Source organism: Rattus norvegicus, chromosome 4 (assembly GCF_021556685.1).
Source record: "Rattus norvegicus strain SHRSP/BbbUtx chromosome 4, alternate assembly SHRSP_T2T, whole genome shotgun sequence".
Classification (NCBI taxonomy): Eukaryota; Metazoa; Chordata; class Mammalia; order Rodentia; family Muridae; genus Rattus; species Rattus norvegicus.
The window spans coordinates 158,965,269-158,980,712 of NC_141537.1; the positions used below are offsets into that span (position 1 = coordinate 158,965,269).

General features: G+C 39.2%; 1 protein-coding gene across 2 annotated transcripts in view; it reads right to left on the reverse strand.

Annotated features, from left to right (window-relative positions):
- Window positions 1-8,498: 8,498 nt before the first annotated feature.
- Vom2r52 (vomeronasal 2 receptor, 52) overlaps window positions 8,499-15,444 on the reverse strand; it is a 38,262-nt gene continuing 31,316 nt past the window's right edge. Inside the window, exon 6 of one of the 2 annotated variants that reach the window (XM_087656993.1) lies at window positions 8,499-9,448. In XM_087656993.1, coding sequence (XP_087513119.1) covers window positions 8,556-9,448 — 893 coding nt within the window. In that variant the 3' untranslated portion in view covers window positions 8,499-8,555. 2 annotated transcript variants of the gene reach the window in all.

Sequence of the window (15,444 nt, forward strand, 5' to 3'; positions counted from 1 at the left end):
TGCTGTGTTGGGGGAACTGGTTTCTGATGCTGCCAAGTGGCCTTGGTTTCTGTTGCTTAGGTTCTTGCACTTGCCTATAGCCATCTGCGTATCTCTGGTGTTAACTGGACTTGCTGTCCCTGACAGTAACTTGACCCTCCCATAAGCCCTTGTGTCAGCACTCTTGAAGACCGGCTTTTTCCCAGCTGGATCTGGGTATAGAGAGCTGTGTCACAGGCTCAGCTCCTGGCACAGGCAGAAACAAGAAGGATCCTGCCCCACACTACTCCTCAGTTCCAGTGTCCAGAGGGCTCAAGGTGGGTTCCTCTTGGGCCAGGAATATGAGCAGAAGAGGAGGTCTCACCTGTGCTCTGAGTACTGTTTGCATTCTGAGAATCCAGCTCTCGCCCATGGGATCTGTGTACAGAGGTCTATGTCACAGGGTCAGCTCCAGGGACAGGTGAAAACAGGAAGTCCAGATTAGTTGATTCTGATGGTCTTTCTATGGAGTTTCTATCCCCCCTGAAGTTCTGATCCTTCCTCCTATTCTTCATTAAGAGTCCTCAAGTTCTGTCTATTGTTTGAGTGTGGATGTATGCATCTGTCTGAGTCAGTTCATGGGTGGGGTCTCTCAGAGGACAGCCAGGCTAGACTCATGTCTGTAAACATATCAGAGTATTAGTAGTAGTGTCAGGGATTGGTGCTAGTCCATGGGAAGTAACTCAAATTTGGCCAATGATTGGTGGGCTATTCCCCCAATCTCTGCTCCATCAAGAATCTCTGCATTTCAAGTACATAAGATAAATTTTGGGGTTGAAAATTTTGTGACTTGGTTGGTGTCCATATCACTCAACCAGGGTTCTTGCCTGGCCACAGGAAGCAACCTCCTGAGAATATCTCCAATGCTATCAGTCACGGCTAATGATGATTCATTGATTCTTGGATGCCTCCCCTATCTCAGGTCTCCATCTCTTCCTGGAAATTAAGTCTACCTCCCTTTCCCCCTGTCAGTTACAGATTTCCATTCATGCTCATGGCCATCCTGTCATCCTCCCTGCCTTTCCCCAACATTTACTTGAACACTCCTCTCTTTATCCCTACTGTCACCCAGTGTCCTCCCTTCGTCTGTCTTCCAATATCATCTGATTCCCTCTTCGAAATGAGGCTTAAGCATCCTTGTTTTGGCCTGCTTCCTCTCCATATTCCTTGGGTCTTTGGCGTGTACCATAGGCATTCTGTATTTTACAGGTAATATCTACTTATTAATGAATATAAACCATGCATGTTCTTTTTGGGACTGGGTTACCTAAGTCAGGGTGATATTCTCAAGATCCATCCATTTACCTGCAAAATTTATGATGTCTTTGTTTTCATACCTGACTACTCTTCCATTGTGTAGATATACAACCTTTGCTTTATCCATTCTTCAGTTGTTGAGGGATATGCAAGTTGTTTCCAATTTCTGGCTATTGCAAATAAATCTCCTAAGAACATAATTAAACAAGAATCTAAATGGAATGGTAGAACATCTTTTGTGTATCTGCCAAAGAGTGGTATATCTCAGTCTTGAAGTAGAACTATACCAAGATTTCTGAAAAACTGCCAAATTGATTGCTGAGGTGGTTGTATAAGTTGCCACTCCCACCAACAATGGAGGGCTATTCCCTTGTTCTACATCCTCACCACATGTGTCATTACATATGCATTTTATCTTAGCAATCATGATTAGTTTAAGATGGAATGTCAGAGTTGTTTTGATTTGCATTTCCCTGATGACTAAGGACTTTGAAGATTTATCAAGTGCTTTGTGGACAGTCACATTTTCTCAGTTGAGAATTCTGTGTTTATCTCTGTGTCCCATTTTTAAACTGGGTTATTTGAGTTCTTAGTGTTTAACTTCTTGCATGTTTATAAATTTGGATATCAGCCCTCTTTCAGATGTACAATTGGTAAAGATCCTTTCCCAATCTATAAGCTGCTGCTTTGTCCTATTGACAGTGTCTTTTCCTTACAGAAGCTTTGTGATTTCCTGAAGTCCCATTTATCAATTGGTGATCTTAGAGTCTGAACCATTGGTGTTCTGTTCAGGAAATTGTCTCCTATATCAATGAATTCAAGAGTATTTTTTCCACTTTGCTTTTTTGAGATTTGGTGTCTCCAGTTTTTTTTTCTTTTTTCTTTTTTTCGGAGCTGGGGACGGAACCCAGGGCCTTGTGCTTGCTAGGCAAGCGCTCTACCGCTGAGCTAAATCCCCAACCCTGGTGTCTCCAGTTTTATCTTGAGGTTTTCATTCCACTTGAGTTTAGTTTAAAATGATATATATGGATCTACTTTCATTCTTCCACAGGTAAACATCGAGTTAGACCAGCACTATTTGTAAGAGGCTTTCTCTTTTCTATTATATGCTTTTTGGCTTCTTTATCAAAATCAAATGTCCATAGGTATGTGAGTTTATTTCTGTGAGTTCCATTCAATTCCATTGATCAATGTGTCTGTTTCTCTACCAGTAGTTTTTGTCACTATTGCTCTGTAGTAGCTCTTTAGGTCAGAAATGGTGATTCCTCCTGAAGTTCTTGTATTATTCAGGATACTTTTGGCTATCCTGAGTATTTTTTTCCATACTAAGTTGATCATTTCTCATATAAGATGTGTTTAAAATGTTTTGGAATTTTGATGGGGGTTGCATTGAATAAGGAATTTTCTTTTGGTACAACGGACATTGTCACTGTGGTAATCCTACCTATCCATGAGCATAGGGGATTTTTCCATCTTCTAATATCTTCTTCAAATTTTTCTTCAAAGACTTGAAGTTCTCATTTAGATCTTTTACTAGCTTGTTTAGAGATACAAGATATTTTATGTTATTCCTGGCTGTTTATAAAGGGTGTTGTTTTTTTCTAATTTCTTTCTCACCCAGTTTATCATTTATATAAAGGAGGGACACTGATTTTTTTAAGTTAATGTTGAATCCAGATACTTTGCTGATGTGGATTATCAACTATAATTCTCTGGTAGAATTACTGGGGTCACAAATATATACTAGCATATCATCGACAAATAGCAATACTTTGACTTTTTCTTTTAAGTACTATATTGAATAGATAGGGGAGACCCTTGACTTCTCCATAATTTTTGGAATTGCTTTAAGTGTCTCTCCATTTTGCTTGATGTTGGCTATTGGCTTGCTGTATAATGATTTGATTGTTTAGGTATGTACACTGTATAACTGATTTCTCTGATACTTTTAACATACAGGGATGTAAGGTTTTGTTGAAGGCTCCTTCATTATTTAATGAGATGATCATGTAAGTATTTTTTTCTTTCTGTTTGCTTATATGGTGGATGACATGGTTGGATTTTCTTATATTGAACAATCTCTGCATTCCTGTGATGAAGCATATTTGATCATGATGGATGTTATTTTGGATGTCTTCCTGGATCAGTTTGCCAGTATTTAATTGACTATTTTTGCATCAGTGTCCATAAGAGAAATTGGTCTGAAGAAGATCTCGGAAGATAGAAAGATCTCCAATGCTCATGGATTGGCAGGATTAATATGGAAAATTGACCATTATACCAAGAGTGATCTACAGATTCAATGCAATCCCCATCAAAATACCAATCCAATTCTTCAAAGAGTTAGACAGAACAATTTGAAAATTCATCTGGAATAACAGAAAACCCAGGATAGCTAAAACTATTCTCAACGATAAAAGGACTTCTGGGGGAATCACTATCCCTGAATTCAAGCAGTATTACAGAGCAATAGTGATTAAAAACTGCATGGGATTGGTACACAGACAGACAGAGAGAGTCCAGTGGAATAGAATTGAAGACCCAGAAATGACCCGACACACCTATGGTCACTTGATTTTTGACAAAGGACCCAAAACCATCCAATGGAAAAAAGATAACATTTTCAGCAAATGGTGCTGGTTCAACTGGAGGTCAGCATGTAGAAGAATGCAGATCGATCCATGCTTATCACCCTGTACAAAGCTTAAGTCCAAGTGGATCAAGACCACCACATCAAACGAGATACACTCAAACTAATAGAAGAAAAAGTGGGGAAGCATCTCGAACACATGGGCACTGGAGAAAATTTCCTGAACAAAACACCAATGGCTTATGCTCTAAGATCAAGAATCGACAAATGGGATCTCATAAAACTGCAAAGCTTCTGTAAGGCAAAGGACACTGTTATTAGGACAAAACGGCAACCAACAGATTGGGAAAAGATCTTGACCAATCCTACAACTGATACAGGGCTTATATCCAAAATATACACAGAACTCAAGAAGTTAGACCGCAGGGAGTCAAATAACCCTATTAAAAATGAGGTTCCGAACTAAACAAAGAATTCACAGCTGAGGAATGCAGAATGGCTGAGAAACACCTAAAGAAATGTTCAACATCTTTAGTCATAAGGGAAATGCACATCAAAACAACCCTGAGATTTCACCTCACACCAGTGAGAATGGCTAAGATCACAAACTCAGGTGATAGCAAATGCTGGTGAGGATGTGGAGAAAGAGGAACACTCCTCCATTTTTGGTGGGATTGCAAACTGGTAAAACCATTCTGGAAAGCAGTCTAGAGGTTCCTCAGAAAATTGGACATTGAACAACCTGAGGACCCAGCTATATCTCTCTTGGGCATATACCCAAAAGATGCCCCAACATATAACAAAGACACATGCTCCACTATGTTCATAGCAGCCTTATTTAAAATAGCCAGAAGCTGGGAAGAACCCAGATGCCCTTTAACAGAGGAATGGATACAGAAAATGTGGTACATCTACACAATGGAATATTACACAGCTATCAAAAACAATGACTTTATGAAATTCATAGGCAAATGGAGGAAACTGGAAAATATCATCCTGAGTGAGGTAACCCAATCACAGAAAAACACACATGGTATGCACTCATTGATAAGTGGCTATTAGCCCAAATGCTTGAATTACCCTAGATGCACAGAACACAGGAAACTCAAGAAGGATGACCAAAATGTGAATGCTTCACTCCTTCTTTAAAAGGGGAACAAGAATACCCTTGGCAGGGAATAGAGAGGCAAAGATAAAACAGACACAGAAGGAACACCCATTCAGAGCCTGCCCCACATGTGGCCCATACATATAAAGCCATCCAATTAGACAAGATGGATGATGCAAAGAAGTGCAGGCCGACAGGGACCGGATGTAGATCTCTCCTGAGAGACACAGCCAGAAAACAGCAAATAAATAGGCGAATGCCAGCAGCAAACCACTGAACTGAGAACGGGAGCCCCGTTGAAGGAATCAGAGAAAGGACTGGAAGAGCTTGAAGGGGCTCGAGACCCCATATGAACAACAATGCCAACCAACCAGAGCTTCCAGGGACTAAGCCACTACCCAAAGACTGACCCTGGGCTCCAACGTCATAGGTAGTAACGAATAGCCTAGTAAGAGCACCAGTGAAAGGGGAAGCCCTTGGTCCTGCCAAGACTGAACCCCCAGTGAACATGATGTGCTTGTGTATCAAGCTGACGGGTGGTCAATTGTATTGGCTGGTATTGTGTGTCAACTGGACACAAGCTGGAGTTATCACAGAGAAAGGAGCCTCCTTTGAGGAAATGCCTCCATGAGATCCAGCTGTAAGGCATTTTCTCAATTAGAGATCAAGGGGATAGAGGGCCCCTTGTGAGTGGTGCCATCCTGGGGCTGTTGGTTCTGGGCTCTATATAAAAGCAAGCTGAGCAAGCTAGGTGAAGCAAGCCAGTAAGTAACATCCCTCAATGAACTCTGCATTAGCTACTGCCTCCAAGTTCCTGCCCTGTGTGATTTCCTGTCCTGAATTCCTTTGTTTATGAAGAACACTGTGAAAGTATAAGCTGAATAAACCCTTTCCTCCCGAACTTGCTTCTTGGTCATGATTGTTTGGTGCAGGAATAGAAACCCTGAGTAAGACACCAAGGAAAACAAAATGTTCAGTGATGAAGCCAGAGAATGGCTGTGAAAAATGGGAACATTATTCTAGATATTAAGGATGATATTTCTTCCCAGAAATTCCTAAAGGGATGAAAAGAAGCTATTTTATATAATTGTGAAATTGCAGAAATTCCCAAAAAGTATGTATTGCAATCTGCTTATTCATCATGTCATTGTGAGCTAAAACAAAGTGTAATCATCATTTCATATGATAAAATTTAAGTGTGACAAAACTAAGTAATTTGTATAGATGACAACATTTTGATACTGTGTTGAGGCCCCAATTACTCAAACATAATTCAGAAAATAATTTGTTTGTTACTGAAAATTAATATTTTACACTACAATAATGGTTATAAATCAAAATTTTAGGTAATGTATTTATACCACTAGACTAATCTAGAAATAGAAGAAACTTCACTTATAATAAAAAAGTGGCAAAAGTCCCAATTTCTATCATGAAGAGAATATTATTATATTATTATATGAAATAATTTCCCGTAAGAAATTTAATGATAACTAGAAAAGACTGAATATAGCTACATTATAGAACCCTACAGGTGTAAACACCTAAAGAATGATTAAGGAAGTCAGTAACTCAGAGAATACATAAAGTATGCCACATTTACACAAGACTGAAAACTGACAAATTTAGCGAAGTATTATTTAAGGATGGGAAAATTGATATTTAAAACAGATCCAAGAAACCAACTCAAAGCTTACAATGATGCTTCCCTCTGGCAAACTTCAATGAAGGGAATATGCTTGAAGTAGGAAAAATGAGGGTTTCAACTAATCTAATATTTCTTAAGGAAACTGATGCAAAACGATTGTTTATATAATGAAATTTTTCTAAATAATTTATGAGAGAGCATGACATTATTCCTACATGTACTTATAAGTCAAAATCAAGTAATAGATTTGTATCATTTTTGAGAAAATACTAGATAATGGGTAGTCTCCATTAACCATACAGTGATTGCCACAGTCTGTCCATTTTCAATACACTTGAATGTTTGAACATGAATTAGCAACATATACTTGATAAACCGTTACTTAAGCTTTCAGATAAGCTCCACCCAGGATGTAAGATTCCTGCAATCCACCCAGAACTGCACCTGAAGTATTCTATCTGTCTCTCAGTGCAATGCTTGGCTTGCAACATGGTGGTACATGGATTCAAGGGAGGAACTGACTCTAGAAAAAAAGAGATTTCTTTATACTCATGGTATCAATCTGCTTGGCAGCTTTTCAGAGTGAGTGTCTTCCTCTTTAAGGTGGTAAGACACTATGAGTGCAGTTTCAGACACTTTAAATGCAAATGTTTCTATGCCCTTCGAGTAATACCTTTTGAACAAACTTTATTTCACTAATATCAAAGAATATTCCAATGAAGTGTTCTGTGCTGTTTTTATGCCAAACATAAGCAACTCAGTCCAATAGAAGTTTAAATAAATGAAAGATAAACAATAATTGAGACTCAAATTAGACTGGGAATACCATAAGTGTTTCTTCATCTCACAATGGTACTCTGTCCAATATTACAGTAACATTACAGTATTAAAACTATGGAAGACATAAGTCTCGTTTTGAAACATAAGCAAAACCACTTTGGCCATGTTGCCATTTCTGAGCATGTTTTTGACCATGATTGAGTAGTGATGCTCCCAATGCTGCAAGCTCCAACTTGAGTTTGCCCTTGGCAAAATCTGGCAACCATGTTTAAAGAAGTTGTTGGCTAGATAAAAGCAAATATCTAAAATTCCAAATAGTCTAGAATGCATGATTCCCAGATTCTCCATGTCCTGTAGAATCCCTGTATACTTCTACAATCACATACATAAACCATCAGATACATTCCATCCTTGAGTATATCCAATGGATATAAATGATGTCTGCAGTCACTATGTGAAGACAATTTGAAACTACTAACTCTAATAGAGAAAAGTACTTCCCATGGAAGTTGTTTGCTCTCTCATGAGACCCTCTATCCACTGATGTGTTGGACATCCTCAGGGTAAACATGTCTGTGTTTCCAATGGGATTCTCCCTAAGCTCTAATCCATGCTGTTCTACCTGGGCATAGAGAAGAGAACAAAGCCCTCACAAGACTCTGCAACTTACATCCTATTCTTTGTTGCTTATGAGGACCTCAAAAGGGAGAAGCAGAGACCATGAAATTTCTGTTGCAGAACTCACAATTATTTTTAAATTTATTTTATTGAATATAAAGTGTCAACCTGCATATGATTAACAAAATGGAAGCGTGTTTTTAAACATCTGCTATTTCTGTTTCCCCACAAATGATTTACTCTCATTCTTACCCTTGATCATTTCCAGTCCTCTTTCATTATGTTAAAAAAAAGAAAACCGTGATTTAAAGGATCAGCTTGTAGACACACAAAAGTCACTTCTAGTTGACAACTCTCTAACCTATGGTACCTTTGTACACTATGTTTACTTGGCTCCAAGGATAGCAAGGACACTTAAATAAATAGCAGTTCCCGTTGTTCAGTGAAATGCATTGACTTCACACCACTTCTTTTAATATTTGTACATGGTTCACTTAACACAAATCACAATAAATTCCTTTGTCTTAAAGAAGAAGTCATTTAAAGAACTTCTTTCTAGAATGGTCACCTGACTTCATTAGGATCACATAGCATTTGGGAAGAAATATACAGCCCAGTAAGCCAGCACTGGAAGCCAGAATTGAAAGAATTTCCACAGCAACCATGGTTTTGCCTTTGGAGCTCAGGTAAGCAGGTACAAAAGAAATCCACACACTGAAGAAAACCAGCATACTGAACGTGATTGTTTTTGCCTCATTGAAGCTGTCAGGTAGCCTTCTTGCCAGAAAAGCAATAAGCAAGCTGAGACTCGCCAGAAAGCCCAAGTAGCCCAGAACACAATAGAAGGCAAAGGTAGAGCCTTCATTACACCAGAGGATGATTTGCCCAAACTCTGAGTGCATGTCGACATCAGGGAAAGGGGGATACGTTCCCAGCCAGACTGCACAGATGCACACTTGAATGATGGAACCACAGAAGACTATAGTGTTTGAGAGTCGGATCACCATCGACATTTTTAAGGCACTTCCTGGTTTGATGGCCTTGAAGGCCACAACCACAATGAAGGTCTTTGCCAAGATAGTAGAAACAGCAACAGAAAATACAACCCCAAAAATCACTTGTCTCAAGACACAAGTGACTGTTTTAGGTTGGCCAATGAATATTAATGAGCAAAAGAAACAGAGCATTAGAGAAACGAGGAGGAGATAACTGAGATTTCTGTTATTTGCTCTGACAATGGGTGTGTCCCGATAGCAGATAAATAATCTTAAAATCATAGCTGAAAAGGCAGAAAAACTAAGGGCCATGAAGACCAAAACAGCTCCCAGAGTATCTTCGTGGGACAAAAAATCTGTAATTTTAGGGAGACACTGATTCCTCTGAGTATTTGGATATTGATCTTCAGGACACTTGATGCATTGATCCATATCTAAAATAGAGACAGATAGGTTTATTACATTCCACTGGCCACCCCCCAGAGGTATATATGTGGCATATACCTTGTGCAAAATGATTGTTTGATTCTGAAGATGATATCCCTGGTTATATTCACTGAACTGTAATATTGAAAAACAATAAATGATTAAGTTTTCTTTCATTAGTGAAAAGTACACATACAGTGTATCCATAACATATTCAGAAAGTAGGTGGAATTGAACAATATGAGATAATCAGAAATCTAGAGATAATGTTGACGGGAAATCACACAGTGTGAAAATTATATTTGATTACATATGAAAGAAACAGAATTTTGTTTTGAAGCTTTTAGCATTTTCTTTTTGTTCTATTTGTTTATTAAAATATTGTTTATTACTTGAGAATATTATATATGCATATCATGTGTTTGATCAAATCTTCCACTAACTTCTTTCCATTGCTGCGCCTTCTCTCTCTCTCTCTCTCTCTCTCTCTCTCTCTCTCTCTCTCTCTCTCTCTCTCTCCCTCTCTCTCTCTCTCTCTCTCCAGCATTTTCAACTTTATTTGCTTTTTTTTCCTTTTGCCCACTGAGTTCACTTAATGCTCCCTGTATGTGTGTCAATATAGGGCCATCTACCAAAACGTGGGCAGCCTATCAGGACCACATATCTGGAAAAAAAACTGACTCTTTCCCTTCAGCAGCCATCTACTGCCAATACCTTCTAGCTAGGAGTGAGAGTTTGTGATCCTGTCCCCCATCCATTCCGGAATTTTTTTCTGCCTTGATCTGCCTTGATCTGGCTTGATCTAGTGCATGTGTTCCAGGACCCTGTCATGTCTGACAAATTCTGCTTTCCTACAGATATCCCCACTCTGATTGGTGCTTTTATCCCTGTGAGCTCTTGGTTATTATGGAAGGTTCCAGGAGACATCTAGGAGGAGAAGCTAAAAACTAGCAGGTGACCTCCTGAGATGGTTTCACTTTGACAGTAAAGTCAACATGGATTTGCCCTTCTAGTCAAGTCTGAATGAATTACACATGAGTAAAGATTCCTGTTATTAATATGCTTTAACCTCTTATTATACATATGCATATGTATCAACAAGTATTAGCACTTCATGGGAGATTCCTGCATATCAATGAAGATGTACCCTCATGTAGCGATTCTACATAGACAAATAGAGAATTTCTTAATTCTTAATGATTCTATAAGAATTATAATCCCTGAAATTATATTAGTAATTATTAAGCCCCATATTATTGATATTATAACTGCAATGAGAACTTTGCCAATCTTCAAGTGTCACCAGTTAATTGATTCTGACATAGAAAGAAGGCACCTACAACTTAGAACACATTCCCAAGAGGCTGTAAAATAATTAGCCAAAGGTTATGAAAAGGGAATTAATAATCTACTGTAAGTGCAAGGACAGAAGATAAAATATTGACAGGGATTATATATACAAAACTTCAATAATAACTTAGTCACAAAAATTATGGATGTTAAATTTCAATGAACCCGCAGTGCTAATGACAGATAATGAGTTGAATGGTGAGTTTCACCAGATACATATGTAAACAATCTCTGTTGTAGACTTATTCAATTTGTGATTTGAATTTATGTTTGAACTTTTATAAAAAAAAAAGAGGTGATTGGAAAAATTGTGTTATCTTTCCCATAGAAATGGTACAAAAAACTAGGAAAAAATACCTTGTAGGTCATTATTAGATCAAAGCAAGGGAGAGAGCAAGATAGGAAGGACAGCAGAGTAGAATAACTTAGAAATTAAAAAGGAACTTAGAAATTAAAATGGAACTTTGAAATGAAGAACTTTTGGAGAGAGAATTTTTGGAGGAGAGGATTTTTTTGGAGAAGAACTTAGAAATAAACATTAAAATTGCTTTTTAGAGTGGCCCCGTTTTCTTCTTGAGACTTTCATTAACAGGCTGAGAGTGTTAGCCTACAAGTTTCTGCAGCTAAGACCGAGCCTACTCTACTTAATCCCCAGATGTTTTATGATGAAGTTCTAAGTGTCTGCAGCTTCTGGCCTGAAGAGAAACTAAGAAAGGTAGGCCAGCTACTATCACAAGGTAACTTAGACTTAAAACAGGTAAATGTTTTCTTATTAAAAAATAACACTAAATATCTCACAAGATCAAGTCTTGCCAACTTTCCCTATCAGCTACCTCTAAAAGTCAACCAGACTGCCAGAGTAGGCTGACAGGGAGGACTAGAAAGTAAAACTGCCTAATATTTACTGACATTTATGTTTAGGATCTGTGGTATTTCCTTTTAGTTCTTGATTAAAATTGTTTTAGAAATAATGCTGAAGGCAATACATTTTAGATGAATTTTTCCTTAGGATAAGTAATGCTCACTTTGATGACTTCCTTTGTATCCTTCTTTGATTTAACTCTAATTAGAAGTTTACTAAAGGAAAAATAATTTTGCACTTAATTTTCAATAAATACTAATTACATATATTTGTTACCTGAATTTCCTGAAGTTTGCCAGAAAGATTTATTTATTTTCTTCACATAGTGTCTTTATAAATAGGACACAAGTAAGTCTTTTAATATTTAAGACAGGGGTAGGGGATTTAGCTCAGTGGTAGAGCACTTGCCTAGCAAGTGCAAGGCCCTGGGTTCGGTCCCCAGCTCCGAAAAAAAAATATTTAAGACAAATGCAGTGAAATAAAAAGTCTTATTAACTAAGCTTAGACTTTATTCACTCTGAAAGACACTTGCATAAGACCCACCTTTAAGTAAAAAGTATAATTACAGCAGGCACATTACTGCACATCTGTCATTCCAGCACTCAGGATGATTACCAGGCTGCCTGGTCTATATACCATATCCCTGGCCAAGCCAGACAGATTTTGCAATGAGGCCTTGTCTCAAACGTAAATAAAAAAACTAACAGAAAACAAAATTAAAGAAAAGAAAGAAGGAAGGAAGGAGGGAAAACAATCTCATATCCAATTGTGAGTGTATATGTCACAAAATAATTCTGAAAATACAAGTTAAAGATTGATCATTCTATATGGTTACTTTTCTCTTTCAAAAAGTAATTCAGAGACAAGCCTGGGAAACCAGAAGAGACTGCTCTCTGCACACACATCTCGGACGCCAGAGGAAAAAGCCAAAGACCATCTGGAACCCTGGTGCACTGAAGCTCCCGGAAACGGCGGCACAGGTCTTCCTGGTTGCTGCCGCTGCAGAGAGCCCGTGGGCAGCACCCCACGAGCGGACTTGAGCCTCGGGACCATAGGTAAGACCAACTTTTCTGCTGCAAGAAAGCTGCCTGGTGAGCTTGGGACACACGGAAGCAGAATTCCTCTAGGACCGGGCACGTTCTGTGTTTACCGGAAGTCACACACCCCCGGATCCCGGCCCGCAGCAGCTCTCTGCTCCCAGACCCCGTGAGAGAGAGACCCAACCTCCTAGTCAGGTGGGCACTCCTGAGGCTGCAGAGCGGAAGAGACCACCAACACTGGTCACCCCTGCCCACATCCCTGGCCCAAGAGGAAACTGTATAAGGCCTCTGGGCTCCCGTGGGGGAGGGCCCAGGAGCGGCAGGACCCCTGCCTGAGACACCACCAGAACCTGAAGGAAACGGACCAGATAAACAGTTCTCTGCACCCAAATCCGATGGGAGGGAAAGCTAAACCTTCAGAGAGGCAGACAAGCCTGGGAAACCAGAAGAGACTGCTCTCTGCACACACATCTCGGATGCCAGAGGAAAAAGCCAAAGACTATCTGGAACCCTGGTGCACTGAAGCTCCCAGAAGGGGCGGCACAGGTCTTCCTGGTTGCTGCCACTGCAGGGAGCCCGTGGGCAGCACCCCACGAGCGAACTTGAGCCTCAGGACCACAGGTAAGACCAAATTTTCTGCTGCAAGAAAGCTGCCTGGTGAACTCAAGACACAGGCCCACAGGAACAGCTGAAGACCTGTAGAGAGGAAAAACTACACGCCCTAAAGCAGAACACTCTGTCCCCATAACTGACTGAAAGAGAGGAAAACAGGTCTACAGCACTTCTGACACACAGGCTTATAGGACAGTCTAGCCACTGTCAGAAATAGCAGAACAAAGTAACACTAGAGATAATCTGATGGCGAGAGGCAAGCGCAGGAACCCAAGCAACAGAAACCAAGACTACATGGCACCATCGGAGCCCAATTCTCCCATCAAAACAAACATGGAATATCCAAACACACCAGAAAAGCAAGATCTAGTTTCAAAATCATTTTTGATCATGATGCTGGAGGACTTCAAGAAAGACGTGAAGAACTCCCTTAGAGAACAAGTAGAAGCCTACAGAGAGGAATCGCAAAAATGCCTGAAAGAATTCCAGGAAAACATAAATAAACAAGTAGAAGCCCATAGAGAGGAGACACAAAAATCCCTGAAAGAATTCCAGGAAAACATAAATAAACAAGTAGAAGCCCATAGAGAGGAGACACAAAAATCCCTGAAAGAATTCCAGGAAAACACAATCAAACAGTTGAAGGAATTAAAAATGGAAATAGAAGCAATCAAGAAAGAACACATGGAAACAACCCTGGTTATAGAAAACCAAAAGAAGAGACAAGGAGCTGTAGATACAAGCTTCACCAACAGAATACAAGAGATGGAAGAGAGAATCTCAGGAGCAGAAGATTCCATAGAAATCATTGACTCAACTGTCAAAGATAATGTAAAGCGGAAAAAGCTACTGGTCCAAAACATACAGGAAATCCAGGACTCAATGAGAAGATCAAACCTAAGGATAATAGGTATAGAAGAGAGTGAAGACTCCCAGCTCAAAGGACCAATAAATATCTTCAACAAAATCGTAGAAGAAAACTTCCCTAACCTAAAAAAAGAGATACCCATAGACATACAAGAAGCCAACAGAACTCCAAATAGATTGGACCAGAAAAGAAACACCTCCTGTCACATAATTGTCAAAACACCAAACGCACAAAATAAAGAAAGAATATTAAAAGCAGTAAGGGAAAAAGGTCAAGTAACATATAAAGGCAGACCTATCAGAATCACACCAGACTTCTCGCCAGAAACTACGAAGGCCAGAAGATCCTGGACTGATGTCATACAGACCCTAAGAGAACACAAATGCCAGCCCAGGTTACTGTATCCAGCAAAACTCTCAATTAACATTGATGGAGAAACCAAGATATTCCATGACAAAACCAAATTTACACAATATCTTTCTACAAATCCAGCACTACAAAGGATAATAAATGGTAAAGCCCAACATAAGGAGGCAAGCTATACCCTAGAAGAAGCAAGAAATTAATCGTCTTGGCAACAAAACAAAGAGAATGAAAGCACACAAACATAACCTCACATCCAAATATGAATATAAAGGGAAGCAATAATCACTATTCCTTAATATCTCTCAATATCAATGGCCTCAACTCCCCAATAAAAAGACATAGATTAACAAACTGGATATGCAACGAGGACCCTGCATTCTGCTGCCTACAGGAAACACACCTCAGAGACAAAGACAGACACTACCTCAGAGTGAAAGGCTGGAAAACAACTTTCCAAGCAAATGGTCAGAAGAAGCAAGCTGGAGTAGCCATTCTAATATCAAATAAAATCAATTTCCAACTAAAAGTCATCAAAAAAGATAAGGAAGGACACTTCATATTCATCAAAGGAAAAATCCACCAAGATGAACTCTCAATCCTAAATATCTATGCCCCAAATACAAGGGCACCTACATACGTAAAAGAAACCTTACTAAAGCTCAAAGCACACATTGCACCTCACACAATAATAGTGGGAGATTTCAACACCCCACTCTCATCAATGGACAGATCATGGAAACAGAAATTAAACAGTGATGTCGACAGACTAAGAGAAGTCATGAGCCAAATGGACTTAACGGATATTTATAGAACATTCTATCCTAAAGCAAAAGGATATACCTTCTTCTCAGCTCCTCATGGTACTTTCTCCAAAATTGACCATATAATTGGTCAAAAAACGGGCCT